At 40.4% G+C, this 17,727-nt stretch overlaps 1 protein-coding gene across 1 annotated transcript; it reads right to left on the bottom strand.

The window, feature by feature from the left end:
• Positions 1–2,565: 2,565 nt before the first annotated feature.
• LOC106810886 (vacuolar protein sorting-associated protein 37A-like) lies at positions 2,566–17,669 on the bottom strand. The gene is made up of 18 exons (XM_014814355.1): positions 17,466–17,669; positions 16,973–17,047; positions 14,082–14,196; positions 13,656–13,767; positions 12,871–13,004; positions 12,629–12,705; positions 12,082–12,209; positions 11,720–11,852; positions 9,873–9,986; positions 9,071–9,185; positions 8,645–8,756; positions 7,860–7,993; positions 7,618–7,694; positions 7,071–7,198; positions 6,783–6,841; positions 5,558–5,720; positions 5,250–5,299; positions 2,566–4,851 (listed from the first exon to the last, which is right to left on the bottom strand). Exons 1-18 carry the CDS (start codon positions 17,570–17,572, stop codon positions 4,780–4,782), a joined length of 1,905 nt encoding a protein of 634 aa, XP_014669841.1. The 5' UTR covers positions 17,573–17,669; the 3' UTR covers positions 2,566–4,779.
• Positions 17,670–17,727: the final 58 nt, after the last annotated feature.

Here is a 17,727-nt window from a genome sequence, read left to right as displayed (position 1 = left end):
AGACCCCGATTGGTCTGGCTGCACTACCAGGCCCCTGATTGGTCCGGTTTCTATAGAACCCTGATTGCTCCGCCTGCTACGGCCCTGATTGGTCGGCTGTACAGGGCTCCTGATTGCGCGCCTGCTACGAGCACCTGATTGCGTCGGCCTTGACTTAGGAGGCCCTTATGTGTCAGCTGCTACGAGGACCCATGATTGCGTCGAGTTGCTAGGGCCGGCCTTGAGTTTGGTCGGCCGACTACGAGGCCCCTGATGGTCGGCTGCGTACGATGGGCCCCTGATTAGTCTGCTGCTATGAAGGCTACTAATTGGGCCGGCCTGCCCGGCTGGCCCCGGGGGGAACCAATCAGGGCTCTACGAGGCCGACCAATCAGGGCCGGGTAGGTGGGGGTCGGGACAATAAGGGGTGTCGTAGGCAGCCCACCAGATCAGGGGCCTCTAGCCAAGCGACAATCAAGCCGTAGTAGGCATACCTGAGCCCAAGTCAGGGCCTCCTCCAGCGGCAGACCAATCAGGCGCCTAGTAGGCGCTCGACAACCAGCGGTGGTCTGCGTAGAAAACTGAACGCAATCACGAGGCTCGCTAGCAAGCCGACAATCAGCGGGGCTGCGTAGCAGCGACATCGAGGAGCTGCGATGAGAGGCAGACAATCAGGGGGCCTTCAGCAGTTGACATCAGGGGTCTCGTAAGAAACCAGCCTAGGCCTGCGGTGCAGGCACAATCAGGGCCTCGTTGCAGGCGGCAATCCGGGGCCGGTACATGTGTGCGTATGTGTGTGTGTGTGGCCTGTGTGTGTATTGGTCTTTGTGTAGACGCGCTACATGTGGTGCGTGTGGTGGGCGCGGGCGCTTTGTGTGTGGTGGCGTGTTGATGCGGTGGGCGGTGTGTAGGTGTACTGTGTGGTGTGTGAAGCGGGGCGTGGTGCACGCGGCTGTGTGTGACTGCCAGCATAGCGTGCGTCTGAGGATAAGGCAGGGTAACAGATGTGATGAGGCGATGGTTGGATTCTATTCGCATGGTGACTGTAAATTTACCGTGCACGAAGTGAAAAATCGTGCGAGTAGAACACTTATATTGTCGGTGGTTCTGGGGTAGCGACGGTGTTGAAAGAAGAAAGCGGAGTTGATACGGCTCTTATGTACGTAGGTGTTCGTATACGTTCGGTGTTGCATTTTACGTTTTGGCGTCATTCGTGTGTGCTACTGTATGTGCGTGTGTGCGTGTCGCGGCTGTGTGTGTGTGTGCTGTTACTATATGTGTCGTCATGTGTGTTGTTTATTGTGTTGTGCGCGCGGCGTGCGTTGGCTGTGTTGTGTGCGCGCGTGTGTGTCGTGTTGGTGCGTGTGCCGTGCTGTACATTGCCCGCGCGTGCTGGTCGGTGCTTGTGTACGTGTGTAGTGCTGTGCCGTGTGATAACCGTGATGATGTGCAGTGTGTGTGTGCTGTGTGTGTGTGTGTGTGGTGTGTTTTTGTTGCGTGCTTTTGTCGTCTTCATTCATAGCCAACGCGCGAATTTCTTGTGACTCATTTGATTATCTAAACGCATTGTATTTGTTTTTGATTATATTGATTTATTCCAATGTCTGCGTGACCTGATGAAGAGATGTAATCTCAAAGCTTGTCAATTAACTGTTCAAACACTTATTTCTATACCTTGACTTTGTTTACTACTATATACTAGTACTATATTATATATACACAAAACAAATTCAAACTATTCATGTTAATGGGGCCGATAAGGTTTAATTACAGCGAGCTCGCGAGACGCCACTGCGGCACCAGCACGCCCCCCCCCCCCCCCCCCCATACCATACGCCCACACAGTACATAGGCCACGCGACACACGCCAACACACTCGAAATGGAACGCAAACGTACATGCAACCAAAAGTATACGAAACATAAGTGAACAGGAGTCTATCAATATTGATACGTACACATCAAGAGCGTATTAAGTATATATATATATATGTGTGTGCATTTGTGTGTGTGTGTGTGTGTGTGTGTGTGCTGTGTGTGTGTTGCTGTGTGCCGTGCACTGTGCGTGCGTGCGTGCCTGCGTGCGTGTGTGCGCGCGCGCGTAGGAGCATCACCTGCGCATTATATTTCTCACGTCTAAAGGAATTACTTAGGAAATTTTAATTAGTCTTTAGGAAATTTTTTCCCACTGACAAGTGAATCGAGCGCTGTGTGTGTGTGTGTGCTGTCGAGTGAATGGAATGCGCTGATTGGCTGTGGAAAGATTGTGGTCCGGAACTCAAGTGGGAAAAATAATTTCGCGCGCGGCCTTGCGTCTGCACACACGTGCGTGCTTGTGTGAGTACGTGGCGACATCATCATATCAGGAGCAAGATAATATAGGTGATATAGCCCCCTATATTATCTTACTCCTGATCATATCTAATCAAGATGTAGGGATGTAATTCAACTAATTAAATAAGCATGCAAGCGTAAAAAGCGTACGCTATGATGTGTGCTTCAAGCGTGGAGAATAATTTGCAAATGAAGTATATTGTTTTCGTTGTCCCCACTTTCACCGCAAATGAAACAAGGAGATGTAAATATGTATGTGGTACCTGGTATAACCATGTTATTATATTATATTTCAAGACAGATACTTAAAAATTCAAGAATAGTATATACGTATTCTATAACACACAGCAACATCAACAATATTGTCGAATTTTTGCACGAACGTTTATACACAGTTCATACTCTTGCCGGGCATTCACTGCACTTGGTATTCTAAAATCCAATGTTGCTTGTACTAACGAGTATTTTACATATTCAGTCATGTTTGTAGGAATGTAGTACAACAACAGATACCTGTGGGCTTGCCAGCAACTATTTATAACTTAACCCTCCGTTCCTATGGCTCTCGTAGAATGAAGGCAATATTTATAGTGTTTTCTCACACGCAAACGTAACTCTTCTAGACCACACACATGATGGGGCATAACTTTTCCCTTGTCTAACATCGATCCTTTTTGAGTTGCATTTCAAAGTTCGCGCATTTCGTTATATAAAACCATGAATCATTATCTTTCAACTGCCGCCACAAAATTCTATTTACACGTGACTGCGATAACGTTGAAGCACGTAAACACGTGTCTCCATTTCTCTTATTAACTAATGCGTATTTCACAACTATAATTCACCGTGCGGGGTTGGGGCAGTAATGCATACAATACCACTGTTAGATTTTTTCCTAAACAATAATCCACCATTTAAAACTTCCTAATGGGAATTGTGCGGACGTTCTCAGTTAAATTTTTGGTGTTAAGAGGGGGTAGAGGCTAACATCATTTTGGTGCAGATATTATTACCATTATATTGCAAAAAACGCCGACATTGACTGCTTTATAAGTACTACATGTTGCTTAGACAGTCTATGATACTAGCGTTTACACATCTTAATCGCGAAGAAGTTTCGTTACTATCACAAAATTGTTCACAAATTTCTGCAGTGCAACTTCCACATATCACAAATAGTTTTCAAACGTTTGCATATAAAGTTCCACTTCTTCTCAAATATTTACGTGACATCTTTGCTTTAAAAACCCCTGGCGTCTAAACATACACATAGTCGTTGTTATCATGCTTATCATCATCATCATCATCATCATCATCATCATCATCATCATCATCATCATCATCACTATTCTCATTATCATAGTCACCTCATAAAGTTACTTTTTCACTATTTCTCACTAAAATTCTAAAAAACAATTAACGTTAACTGACGCAGATGTATGCATATAGATGTTATCTCATAATCTATGCAAAGCAAAACGTGTAATCTTAAATGTAATGAACTACTGAAGCTTTTTGTACAGGCAGACAGTACAATGTAGACTTTTACAATGCAATTATTCTTGCGAAGTCGGCACATATGATATAAAAGTCATGCCAAATGTATATGCCATAATATATTTCCAAGCTCACAATAATTAAAGATCGTTGTTCATAATTAGCAACACTGTCTACATTCACAATAACTGTCAACCTGTAATAACAAATTCAAGGCAGTCCAGGGGCGATCTAGAGGTTGAAAGTAACCCTAGCTACCATTTTCCTTTTTGGGGGGAATAACCAAAAATGAACAACTACTATCAAAGTATAAAGAGTGAACAAAAACAAAATTGTTTCATTCCCTCCTGGTATTATGGCAATACAAAGAATATATCAATTCCAATCAATTTTATTTTCTTTGATTAGTGACCAAATCAATATGAAATGCAGAGAGGGCATGAATCCGGATTATACTAGGGGATGAATCCTACCTTATTAAGCTACCTGATCGTGTAAGATACCTGAGATCTTCTCCAGCAATCTTCAAGTCTTACAAGACAAGCATCTTAACTGAGACATCCACAGGCACATACCTACTAAACCCTCCGACACCACTAAATACCCTGCATTCTTCTGCACCCACCTGCAATGCCACCTTAGCTACAAATAAGCTATAATCCTTACGTGTAGCTATTTAGCAATACATGAGTTACAGCTTCTCAGTTTTGAGCATCGAGTTGAAGTCACAATAATGTTGGGATAAATCCAGGTATTATTTTACAGAGATTGTCAATGTAGACCAGCTGCACTCATTCACTGAGAACACATAACAAGCTTTCACTCACAGACCTAGCTCAGTAACACCTACTGTAGCGACAAACTGGTATGGAAAGGGGGACCATAGATGAGGCTTGCTCGGTGGTATAGAGACGAGAGCACAATTGATGTCCTCTCAGTAGCATGTAGAATGATCAGAATGAATGGCTCTTCAGTGGTACCTTGGCCTCACAATATCACACTGTTGAATCTTCTCATCCTTAGCCTTCCTCATATAACACAGCTGCAAGAATGCACCCAAAAAAACACGCTTAAATTAACGTCACTGTAGTGTTGACAACGCCTTGACCGACGCACACACAAAATATGTCATGCACATCTAAACTTCATAGTGATCATGTGTATGAAGTTTCATTGGAATCCCTTAACGTTAACCGTTTAAATCAACGTCACTGTAGTGTTGCCGCCAGTTTAAAGGCCATGTAACCAGGTGTTTCTAAGTTAAAAGAGAGCACCTTTCTGAACTATTTTTGATTTTTTCTTAACTTTTACGATCATACTCTTATTTATCCACCATTATGCAGCTCACTTCATGTCTCTACTTTTAAGTTTTTATTTGCACTCTGACCAGAACTTAATCATACAATATCACAGAAAGAATTTTCATCTTCAGATACTTGCCTTTTTCTTTGACATGAAGCTTTGGAGAAACTTGTCTATGGGCAAAGATCCTAGAAAAAAAGCTTACCACTAAAATCATACAATCAAGGTAGGAAATAGACATAACACCAGTTGATGTAAAGTTACAACAAATGTCGATGGACAATCAATAAGTGAAATACAGTTTTTCAATACCTATTTAAGACGGACTTGAAACGTACCACCCAACATGCCCAATACTCCACATAGGACTACTGACCGATACTATGATGAATTGACGTAATCCAAAAACAGAATCACTCTGATCTTGTGGAACGCACTCCACTGACCTGCTAAGAACTCCTCAGCGATCCCCTCACTCTCTTCCTCGGCTTCCTGCGTTGCGATGCGCAGTCGTAGCTGGACGGTGGTTGGATCGTACTGCCGGCTGCGCTCATGCTGGCTCTGGCTGTCGGCATCAAACTGCCATCGCAGGTCCGTAAGTGTGTCGATCTAGTGACAGAAGGTGGCACTATAGAATGACTACGAACAACAGCAAACTACAGATGCAGCTCAGAGTTCTTTCCAAGCCTTTAACACACGTCGGATCTGACATGCCTTCAATGTTGAAGTTGATTTATGACATCCAATCAATCTTGCGACATGACTCAATTGCCTAATCGATATGACTCAATTTCCAGCTGTGCCTAGTATTGAAAACAGTAACAAAGTCATGTTGTTTTCGTATGTTGATGTATACGTCTCCTAACTGATCGAGTTTACCTATGTATTAGGGGTAGGATGATTTGGGTCTCACGATACAACTTTCAAAATATGATACGTATGGTGACACTTTTAAGAGAAACTACCTAGAAAACTATAGATTTTACGAGGACTCTACCAATCATGTAAACAAGTACAGATCAGCATTGTGGAGTGTTTAGAATACATCTGCTATTTAATGGCAAATTGTACCATGTTTCTTTTGTTTTTTCAATGAAACTATGCTGCTAAATGATTATATTCAGTGGAGTTTCAATATGTGTATTGTAAATGGTCAAACGTATTGAGACATGCGTTGTATGTCTAAGTTTGTATCCAATACATCGATATATCGGGGAATCATCCCACCGTTACTGTGTATCAGGACCGCATAGGACACATGTAATTGACTCTAATTACCAATTGGGAATGCCAAATTACCCGACACGCCTCCTGAAATTCTTTGGGAACAACATGACTGTTGTTGGTAGGTCTCGCTTCATTATTTTTATGAATGCATGCACAGCTTGCTAACTATGATATGCACATCCAAACCAAACCAGGTTTCGTTCAACTGAACTATTAGTTCGAAATATTTGAGTTGAAAAACACATTGGGACTGTTACGATATGACAGTCATGTATCAATACCATATATGTACATCGTGATGACGTCACATCACAACATAAGAGCATTAATAAAATGGCTACATATAACTAATAACGTGGTTCAGCAGTGCCTCCTTATTATGGGCCTTCGGGCACGCTTCACAGGGACTACCTGTATAGTATCGGTTCCTCTAGTCGCACTTACCTTGTCTAATAATTTTTTCTTATGGTCTTCAATAATTGGTTTCTTCTCTAGATTCTGCTCTGAAAATGGAATTTAAACTCAGCTATCATCCTCAAAGACGGTACACTACCTTTTAAATAGCTATATAATTTGAACAAGGCAAGAAGCATATTACACACAAATCTATATCAGAATACAACTATACTGACTATGTCCTCAATGCAGAATTTATTGGCTATTCTATTCAGGTAGTACTGGTCATGTTTTATACACAGCCCTAACTGGTTATATAGTCTATGCTGAGCTTACTAGCTATTTGCTCATTCTGACTGGACAGCTTTTCACGATGTTCTGACAACTGCTGTAACACCGGTGTCGATAGCAGATGCTCTAGCAGCTTGTCGTCATCATCAAGCAAACCCTGCAGCTCTGGAAGACTAAAGAGAACAGGATTTTCTGTACACGTGAATACTTGTGTCTCTCTTACCTTGTGGTATTTACCACACAATAAAGCTGCAATATGCCATGTAAGCGATCATCGAGACGACAGGTTAACAATATAGGCCTATTATTGTTTGGATATTTGCATTTTTACCATTCTTAACGTGATCCAAATGTCTTGTTTTAAAAAAAGAATTAATTTACCTTAAACGTGATTAATTGTTCATGAAAACGTGTCCAAGGTTACTCTATATGTGCACAGGCTGACCTTGCCTTATGTATGACTACACATAAAAGGCAACTAATATGGCATGCATTAAATGTGCACAAAATCTCTACCTATAATATATAATTGTTTCGTAATGCAATAATATACTATGTACACAACAGTAATGTAATAACAGACTGCTTTTACCTTAGACTAGCAAGTTCTTGGAATGTTAGAGAGACCTGTGGCATATAATTTGGCACATCTGATGAACTAGGTGAACTCTGAAATTTAAACAAAAATACAAATAAAACTTGTATACTCTAAGTCAACTCATTTATTATATTACATTGGTGTGATGTGTACCTGGTAGCAACACTAATAGTAGTGTATCTTGTAGTAACTTTATATAGGGATGAACCTGGTAGTAACTATAATCAAATGTTTACCTGGTAATAACTATTAGAAGGTAAGGACTGGTAGCAACTGCTATCAGTACTGCTATGTATTAAAGGCCGAGTTGTGCTCATCTGCGTTGATGGTGTGTAGTATGGAGAAAAGCCATTTGGTGATTTTCCATTGTCTGAAAGAGTTTAAAACTTAGTATAAACAACAATTCTAAATTTTATTAGCATTCTATATTAATCATATCTGTTTCTGACTCTGCCCACGCATGTCCACCAATATGACATTTTAGTTACCTAACTTGCAGGTTGATTTAATTAATGTTACTTTAAGGTAAATGTAAATTAATTGTAATGATTGAGGCAAAAAAAATTCTTACATTTATCCTCAACATTATGGCATTCACTGGCATTACGTTTTGGAATTCCAAAATTGAATTAGTAAACTATGTCTACTAAATTTGGGATACAATGCATAAATTCAGCCACATAGTTTTCATGTTTTCGACACAAAAACTGCAATATGGCTAAAACAACAGTTTGGACAACTAGCCACCTGAACATTCTTAATCTGCCCTGCCTGACATAATAATTACTACCTTCCTGGAGTATAATAGTTATAATTTAACAGTACGTGTAGTGCCACTAACATGCAGAAAATTAAAAAAACTGCATTAACCGCAAATAATAATAATAGTTTTCGGGTGCCCTACTGGGCTACTGGGCTAGTGAAGAGATTCACAGTTTTAACTGGCAGGTGCCGCCGCATACAAGGCTCTCTTCTTGGCACCGCCGTTACCGATAACCGCAGATTAATCTATATAGATTACCGGTTTGGTTGGTTTTGCTCCAATGTTGCTGATCTTTTAACAGTGGAGGGTGGCGCTGAAACTCTTCTAATAGGTCTCTGACTACTTTGCCAAGATCAGAATGAACCTTAAACTAGGCAAAACACATAGAAAAACATAGCAATACTATCAGAAAAATGCAGGTCAACAAGTAAGCGTCACACACCACACATTAACACAACATAATACATCCACGTGTGTATAGCAGCACACTTTACAATATTCCTATCTAAGCAGGAAGTCAAGGAATCGGTTCTAGCAAGACATACTGCAGGAAAATCAACTTGATTTACAAGTGGTTTTGAGCCTGATCACGGCAGAGGCAACTCAACCTTAACATTGCAAGTGATTAATTTTAAACGAAGGATGCAAAATTTGTCTCATTAAATATCACTTAAATATACTCACATCGTTGAGGCCTTCACAACCAACAACAATACTATGTTTATTGCACCAGTCATGTACCACAGCAGGTATCACCCGTACAAGAGGGCGCTCTTGTGGAAACTGAGGTGGCAGCGTTCTAAAAATGTCAAAAAATGATATGTGCTTAGATAGACCAAAGGCAGCCCTGAAAGGTGTAATGGCCTGGTGTTGTGCGACATCAGAATTTTCTGGGTATTAACTGTTAAACCAATTTCTTGAAAAACACTGACAAAAACTTCATGTTATATAGTAATAACAAAAATTAATTAACAAAGTTTCATTATTTTAATATTAGAATTAAAAAAAATAAAATTAAGAATTATGAAATAAAAATTAAGACAGCAACACTTAAAAGAGAACTATTACAAGTACAACTACATTTCCTTAGGAGAGGGAGAACGAGGAAGTAGAATGAGACACTAACAGGGAGAATAAGCATCACGTGCACGCATGCCTGCACACACACACACATGTACCGAGCGATAGACACCCCCCCCCCCACACACACACACACACAGATAGAGAGAGAGATATATATAGATAGAGATAGAGAGAGAGAAAGGAGAAGATGGGAGAGATAAAGATGGATGTATCTTTCTGCACTAACAAAACTGTTACTTGCATGTGCTTGTAATAGGAACCCACACCTGGACAATTGGCAGCCCGGATATCCGCGCAAAGCGCGAAAAACGCTGAGTAGCGGCACACTAACACAACTACGCTGCACCGATTCTTACGCAATCAATGAAGCTGTACACATGAAGCTGTACACATGAAGCTGTACACAGAAGCTGTACACATGAAGCTGTACACAGAAGCTGTACACATGAAGCTGTACACAGAAGCTGTACACAGAAGCTGTACACATGAAGCTGTACACAGAAGCTGTACACAGAAGCTGTACACAGAAGCTGAACTTCTATTAGGAAGGCCCATCAGGACTAGTCTTCCTGGCCACCATCTTGCAGACAATGCATCCGACACGGAGCATCTCCTGCAGAGGCAAAATAGAATGAAGGAAACACATGACGCTGAGCAGCAGTGTGGAAGGATAGCACGGAGAACACAGTTTCGGATCGGACTGCGTAGTATGAGGCAGAATGCCCGACTTAAGTTTCTTTTCGTCGGGAACAAGTGACTGAGCTTCTCAACGTCAGCTCCGAGTTCGAGCCGATAGCGGCGCGTCAACGTGGTAATTCGTCCGTGGAATCGGCCCTCCGTGCGTGTAGCCGGCCCCCGGAGCGACGGCATCAACGGCGGTGGACTCGACCAGCGCGTATAGGCCGTGCATAGCGGGCAGATCTACGCAAGATAGCGACGTGGCGAGAACTGCGGCACCATTTAGCGCTGCCAAGCACCAGACATTGGACATGCTACGACGGATTGAATCTGAACTTAACGCATTGATCAGCAATGACAATCTAGACTACCAGAGTCTATATTTATCAAGCTCACACTCAGATAGTTCTTTTTTAAGACTGGACTTAGACCTAGAAGTTGGAAGTTGAGTGATCTGAGTGACACTAATCCACAGTTGTAGACGTTGCTGCATGGTTACTATGGTAATGTAGTGTCGATGGAATGTGTTAGATAATAGTAAGCAGTTGTTACGTGTGAATCTTACAACGTCAAAGGATTAGTATTTGACAGCGATGTTGTTGAAAATAGTGAATTACCGAATTTGCTTGGTATAGATGCTCGGAATTTCACTTTTATACTACTATTACTAGCAGAGGCTTATTTTGTTTTCGCTATACACACAGTCACAGTATGTGCCCATAGACGTAGTATTTAGTAGCTGCTCAGCACATACGGAAATAAGCAAGCCTAATCCTGGTTTTGTGGTACTTGTGTTTAATTGTTTGTATTATATATACACTAAATCAAACGGTATATTTTGGAACAATTTTGCATTGCGTAAACACACTCTGATTATATAACCACTCGATCAGGTCGCACAATTCGAAAACCGGCCAGATATCAGCCATAGTGAACATACACCCAGGTACGCGAATATAGTGAAAAGTCAGAGACGTGATTTTTCTTAGTTGGTGTAAGCAAGTATTGTTCTTTTGCATTATTTTTTTTTAAGGAAGGGAGGAGGGTACCAAGTTGGTCCCCAATGTGTTTTTAGTTGAAGGATATGGCAGTGTCAAAAGACTGCCGCTATTGTTATATTGGTTGTTGGGTCAAGCAAGTATTGGATCCATGTGTTACCTGTTAAGGTTTTCTTGAGAGTTAATAATATATGTCGTATAGGAAGCATAGGGAGGTACACTGAAATAATAGAAGCTTACTTGAGTACATTGTGATGCTAATCACTCTCGAATGGCCGCAGTATAATAGTATGGACAAACATTTATTAATTTAAGGTGTTATTAAAATAAGCAAGGTTGACTAAGAAGTTAGAAAAGTATAGCATTTCATGTTATGGTCAATGGCGTTGTATTGTACAATTTATTAGAACATGGTTCGTGAAAGGGGATTGTATTTAGCTTCAAAGAAAGGGGGATGTTACGATATGACAGTCATGTATCAATACCATATATGTACATCGTGATGACGTCACATCACAACATAAGAGCATTAATAAAATGGCTACATATAACTAATAACGTGGTTCAGCAGTGCCTCCTTATTATGGGCCTTCGGGCACGCTTCACAGGGACTACCTGTATAGTATCGGTTCCTCTAGTCGCACTTACCTTGTCTAATAATTTTTTCTTATGGTCTTCAATAATTGGTTTCTTCTCTAGATTCTGCTCTGAAAATGGAATTTAAACTCAGCTATCATCCTCAAAGACGGTACACTACCTTTTAAATAGCTATATAATTTGAACAAGGCAAGAAGCATATTACACACAAATCTATATCAGAATACAACTATACTGACTATGTCCTCAATGCAGAATTTATTGGCTATTCTATTCAGGTAGTACTGGTCATGTTTTATACACAGCCCTAACTGGTTATATAGTCTATGCTGAGCTTACTAGCTATTTGCTCATTCTGACTGGACAGCTTTTCACGATGTTCTGACAACTGCTGTAACACCGGTGTCGATAGCAGATGCTCTAGCAGCTTGTCGTCATCATCAAGCAAACCCTGCAGCTCTGGAAGACTAAAGAGAACAGGATTTTCTGTACACGTGAATACTTGTGTCTCTCTTACCTTGTGGTATTTACCACACAATAAAGCTGCAATATGCCATGTAAGCGATCATCGAGACGACAGGTTAACAATATAGGCCTATTATTGTTTGGATATTTGCATTTTTACCATTCTTAACGTGATCCAAATGTCTTGTTTTAAAAAAAGAATTAATTTACCTTAAACGTGATTAATTGTTCATGAAAACGTGTCCAAGGTTACTCTATATGTGCACAGGCTGACCTTGCCTTATGTATGACTACACATAAAAGGCAACTAATATGGCATGCATTAAATGTGCACAAAATCTCTACCTATAATATATAATTGTTTCGTAATGCAATAATATACTATGTACACAACAGTAATGTAATAACAGACTGCTTTTACCTTAGACTAGCAAGTTCTTGGAATGTTAGAGAGACCTGTGGCATATAATTTGGCACATCTGATGAACTAGGTGAACTCTGAAATTTAAACAAAAATACAAATAAAACTTGTATACTCTAAGTCAACTCATTTATTATATTACATTGGTGTGATGTGTACCTGGTAGCAACACTAATAGTAGTGTATCTTGTAGTAACTTTATATAGGGATGAACCTGGTAGTAACTATAATCAAATGTTTACCTGGTAATAACTATTAGAAGGTAAGGACTGGTAGCAACTGCTATCAGTACTGCTATGTATTAAAGGCCGAGTTGTGCTCATCTGCGTTGATGGTGTGTAGTATGGAGAAAAGCCATTTGGTGATTTTCCATTGTCTGAAAGAGTTTAAAACTTAGTATAAACAACAATTCTAAATTTTATTAGCATTCTATATTAATCATATCTGTTTCTGACTCTGCCCACGCATGTCCACCAATATGACATTTTAGTTACCTAACTTGCAGGTTGATTTAATTAATGTTACTTTAAGGTAAATGTAAATTAATTGTAATGATTGAGGCAAAAAAAATTCTTACATTTATCCTCAACATTATGGCATTCACTGGCATTACGTTTTGGAATTCCAAAATTGAATTAGTAAACTATGTCTACTAAATTTGGGATACAATGCATAAATTCAGCCACATAGTTTTCATGTTTTCGACACAAAAACTGCAATATGGCTAAAACAACAGTTTGGACAACTAGCCACCTGAACATTCTTAATCTGCCCTGCCTGACATAATAATTACTACCTTCCTGGAGTATAATAGTTATAATTTAACAGTACGTGTAGTGCCACTAACATGCAGAAAATTAAAAAAACTGCATTAACCGCAAATAATAATAATAGTTTTCGGGTGCCCTACTGGGCTACTGGGCTAGTGAAGAGATTCACAGTTTTAACTGGCAGGTGCCGCCGCATACAAGGCTCTCTTCTTGGCACCGCCGTTACCGATAACCGCAGATTAATCTATATAGATTACCGGTTTGGTTGGTTTTGCTCCAATGTTGCTGATCTTTTAACAGTGGAGGGTGGCGCTGAAACTCTTCTAATAGGTCTCTGACTACTTTGCCAAGATCAGAATGAACCTTAAACTAGGCAAAACACATAGAAAAACATAGCAATACTATCAGAAAAATGCAGGTCAACAAGTAAGCGTCACACACCACACATTAACACAACATAATACATCCACGTGTGTATAGCAGCACACTTTACAATATTCCTATCTAAGCAGGAAGTCAAGGAATCGGTTCTAGCAAGACATACTGCAGGAAAATCAACTTGATTTACAAGTGGTTTTGAGCCTGATCACGGCAGAGGCAACTCAACCTTAACATTGCAAGTGATTAATTTTAAACGAAGGATGCAAAATTTGTCTCATTAAATATCACTTAAATATACTCACATCGTTGAGGCCTTCACAACCAACAACAATACTATGTTTATTGCACCAGTCATGTACCACAGCAGGTATCACCCGTACAAGAGGGCGCTCTTGTGGAAACTGAGGTGGCAGCGTTCTAAAAATGTCAAAAAATGATATGTGCTTAGATAGACCAAAGGCAGCCCTGAAAGGTGTAATGGCCTGGTGTTGTGCGACATCAGAATTTTCTGGGTATTAACTGTTAAACCAATTTCTTGAAAAACACTGACAAAAACTTCATGTTATATAGTAATAACAAAAATTAATTAACAAAGTTTCATTATTTTAATATTAGAATTAAAAAAAATAAAATTAAGAATTATGAAATAAAAATTAAGACAGCAACACTTAAAAGAGAACTATTACAAGTACAACTACATTTCCTTAGGAGAGGGAGAACGAGGAAGTAGAATGAGACACTAACAGGGAGAATAAGCATCACGTGCACGCATGCCTGCACACACACACACATGTACCGAGCGATAGACACCCCCCCCCCCACACACACACACACACAGATAGAGAGAGAGATATATATAGATAGAGATAGAGAGAGAGAAAGGAGAAGATGGGAGAGATAAAGATGGATGTATCTTTCTGCACTAACAAAACTGTTACTTGCATGTGCTTGTAATAGGAACCCACACCTGGACAATTGGCAGCCCGGATATCCGCGCAAAGCGCGAAAAACGCTGAGTAGCGGCACACTAACACAACTACGCTGCACCGATTCTTACGCAATCAATGGGTCCAGTATAAACGCCAAAGCCGTATAATCGCTGAGTTGAGCAGTTCTGGCCATTGCAGGACGGGTTTGACTACCCAGGTAGCTAGACATTTCCTAGAAATGCTCGTACAAAATTTTTCGCTACTCGGCGCGCATTGTTTGCTGTCAAAAATGGAGTTTAAACGTTTTCCGTCGAGACACGCCCACGGCGACTGCCAATCACCGACACGTGTCTCGTCACGCACGCCTACCAGCGAGCCGAGCTCTGTTGCTGGCCAAATTTCCCGTGATTATACATGACCGGTATACGGCCCGTACCAACGTCAGACTAGCACATATGCCGTCCGATAGATCGCGCCACTACGTTATATATACACACCATGACCACCATCATGTCGTGAGTTTTACCCGTAAATAACTTCATTCAGTTACCGTTTGTCCTTTAGAGGTCAAATGACCAGTGTTATTATTGCATTCCTTCATATTCATAGAACTAGTCTACTATACCTAGTACCTACTACTACTAGTAGTACCTATACTTAGCTACTACCCCCCCCCCCCAGTACTAGTACTACTACTAGTACTAGTAATACTAGACTACTAGTACTCCTACTACTAGTTACTACTACAGTAATAACCCGCGTATAAGAACATAGATTTTAAGAACATGTTAGGCTAAAATTTCCCATTTAGACCCCTTTACATAAGAACCTGTTTTAGGCTAAGATTTTAAAGTAGGTTCTTAATTTTCCATGCAAATGAAGACTTAAAAAGAAACACAGGTAAAATAATGTATCATACAGTATGGTAAGCACTGAAAAACTTACACTGTAGCCCATCATGGGTAATAAATAGCAAAAATTGCAGCTCTTGTAAAAACATTTTAACACAATTTCAATCAAGTATAAGCTTATACATATTAAAAGTAGAAACAATTAAGAACCTATTTAAGAACCTTTTGAGCCTAATTTTTCAGTAAGCAACATTTATATAAGAACATGTTGAGGCTAACTTGGAAAAATCTATGTTCTTATACGCGGGTTATTACTGTATAGTACTAAAGCTACTACTACTAGTACGAATACTATATAGTATAGTACTAGAGATAGTACTACTACTAGCTCCAAGAAATGGTCTTTGCTAGGGTTAGAATACCCATATACTAGACAACCCCTGCTTATATAGCAAGCAATTTACTCTAGCTATTTCCTGATACTGACAATGACAATGGCAGTGGGAGATTGTAGTGGTAGGGGTGCATTAGTCCAACCCGACGCAGACCCCAGTAATGGGGGCGATGATAAACCCGCACCCTCACATTAGCAAAGCGGAGTTATAACGTCTGCATTTGCGGACTAGGGGTGCATATGATATAAGGCAAGGTCACATAGATGATAGAGATGCCAGATAATGTATTAATTGTTTATATATAGAAAAAGAAGCTGCCAGGAAATCATTAGATACTATATATAATGCTAATGAAGTAAGCTGTATTCAAATGCTGCACTTTCCCCTGCTGTCATCAAAAATCGAAAAATCAAAATACCAACTCGTTCGTACACTCAGGATACCACTGCCACAATGCTAGCACTATTTTTAAAGTGGGCGGAGCTCCGGGGAAATGCAGCGAATGGCGATTCTTAAACAGCGTATAATTTGAAAGAGGTAACTGGGCGCACAATCTGCGTACTATTTCGTATCACTATTTTATCAAATTTTCCATTAAATAATGGTCCGATTTTTCTTATGTTTAGAACTTTTTATGTTTGGAACTTATAGTGAAAACGCCTAAGACCACACGGAAATGGAACCACGGCGAAATCAAAAGCTTCGCTTTCGCCCCCCCCCATCTGTATGACCCCCCATGTAAGTCGCGAGTTCCTCCCACGTCCCAAATGTCTGCCCTCTGTGTTCCCCGCTAAAATTGCGGACTGTTCGCTGGCAGCTATGGATCCGTGCGCTGGCCTATGCATTCGGCGCACGGATCCATAGCTGCCAGCGCTGCATACTGTCGTAGGATATTCCTGCGGTCGCATGCGCCTTGTCGCGGAACTGCGCGCAAGATCTGCGCTCAGCGCTTAGGATCAACACCTCCTTTCGGCAACACTTCTCTGGTATCCTGTCTCTCTGGATTATACAAACTTACACTTGAAGTGTTAAGGTAAGATCTGCAGTCCTAAACAGTACTTGATATTCCACATCATGGTGCAGTTCTGTGACACTAGAAAAAACATCTCATTAACCTATTTAGCACAATACCAGTAAGACGAAAGACCGTAGAAAATTAATAAAAGCTACACACGCAATACAAAATAGTGATCCATTAGTACTACTAGTACTAGTAGTAGCTAGTACTAACTCAACTCTTAAAATACTTTTCCCATGTCACTGTCAGTAAAACAAGAATGAAGCAAGTCCTCATGTCACGACACATGTTACTCATGCCTACGCACTCAACTAATGAAATACATTTTAAAACAGTGAACACGGTTGAGGGTATATTTTAGTTAAAATGAGATTAGGAGTGTACCTTAAATAATCCTGATTAATGTAATGATAATAATTTAGCTGAGGCTGACGACAATAAATCAAAACAAATAATTATTGCCAAAACGACCAGGATCCTACATTTTACATACTTGGGGCTGGAGGCTTTCAATGATTCTATCTGTTTTGTTCGTTGGATTTGGAGAGGTGTAGCAGGAGGCACCTTTGTCGCTCTAGACGAACCAAAAAACCAATCCATTATTTTTTAGTCAAGCCATCTATAACAAGCAATGAAGCATAAGACAAGTAGAACCATTTTAACGTGGACTTAACTCGAAATAGATGGAAAACAGTCACATGTGTAAACGTCATAGCTTTTGGAGCTCATAAAACGTCACGACCAAGCTGCGCAGG

This window comes from Priapulus caudatus, unplaced genomic scaffold (genome assembly GCF_000485595.1).
Source record: "Priapulus caudatus unplaced genomic scaffold, Priapulus_caudatus-5.0.1 Scaffold483, whole genome shotgun sequence".
Taxonomy (NCBI): Eukaryota; Metazoa; Priapulida; class Priapulimorpha; order Priapulimorphida; family Priapulidae; genus Priapulus; species Priapulus caudatus.
The sequence above is the reverse complement of the archived record's forward strand: the minus strand, read 5'-3'. Positions and strand labels throughout refer to the sequence as shown.

Excerpts from the sequence above, each read along its gene's own strand:
- LOC106810886 (XM_014814355.1), bottom strand. The coding sequence starts at position 17,572 with ATGGATTGGTTTTTTGGTTCGTCTAGAGCGACAAAGGTGCCTCCTGCT. Across the intron at positions 14,197-16,972 it reads CTTACCTTAACACTTCAAGT|AACGCTGCCACCTCAGTTTC; the intron begins GTAAGTTTGTAT and ends TGACATTTTTAG. Across the intron at positions 11,853-12,081 it reads TCAGAATGAGCAAATAGCTA|AGCAGAATCTAGAGAAGAAA; the intron begins GTAAGCTCAGCA and ends TTCCATTTTCAG.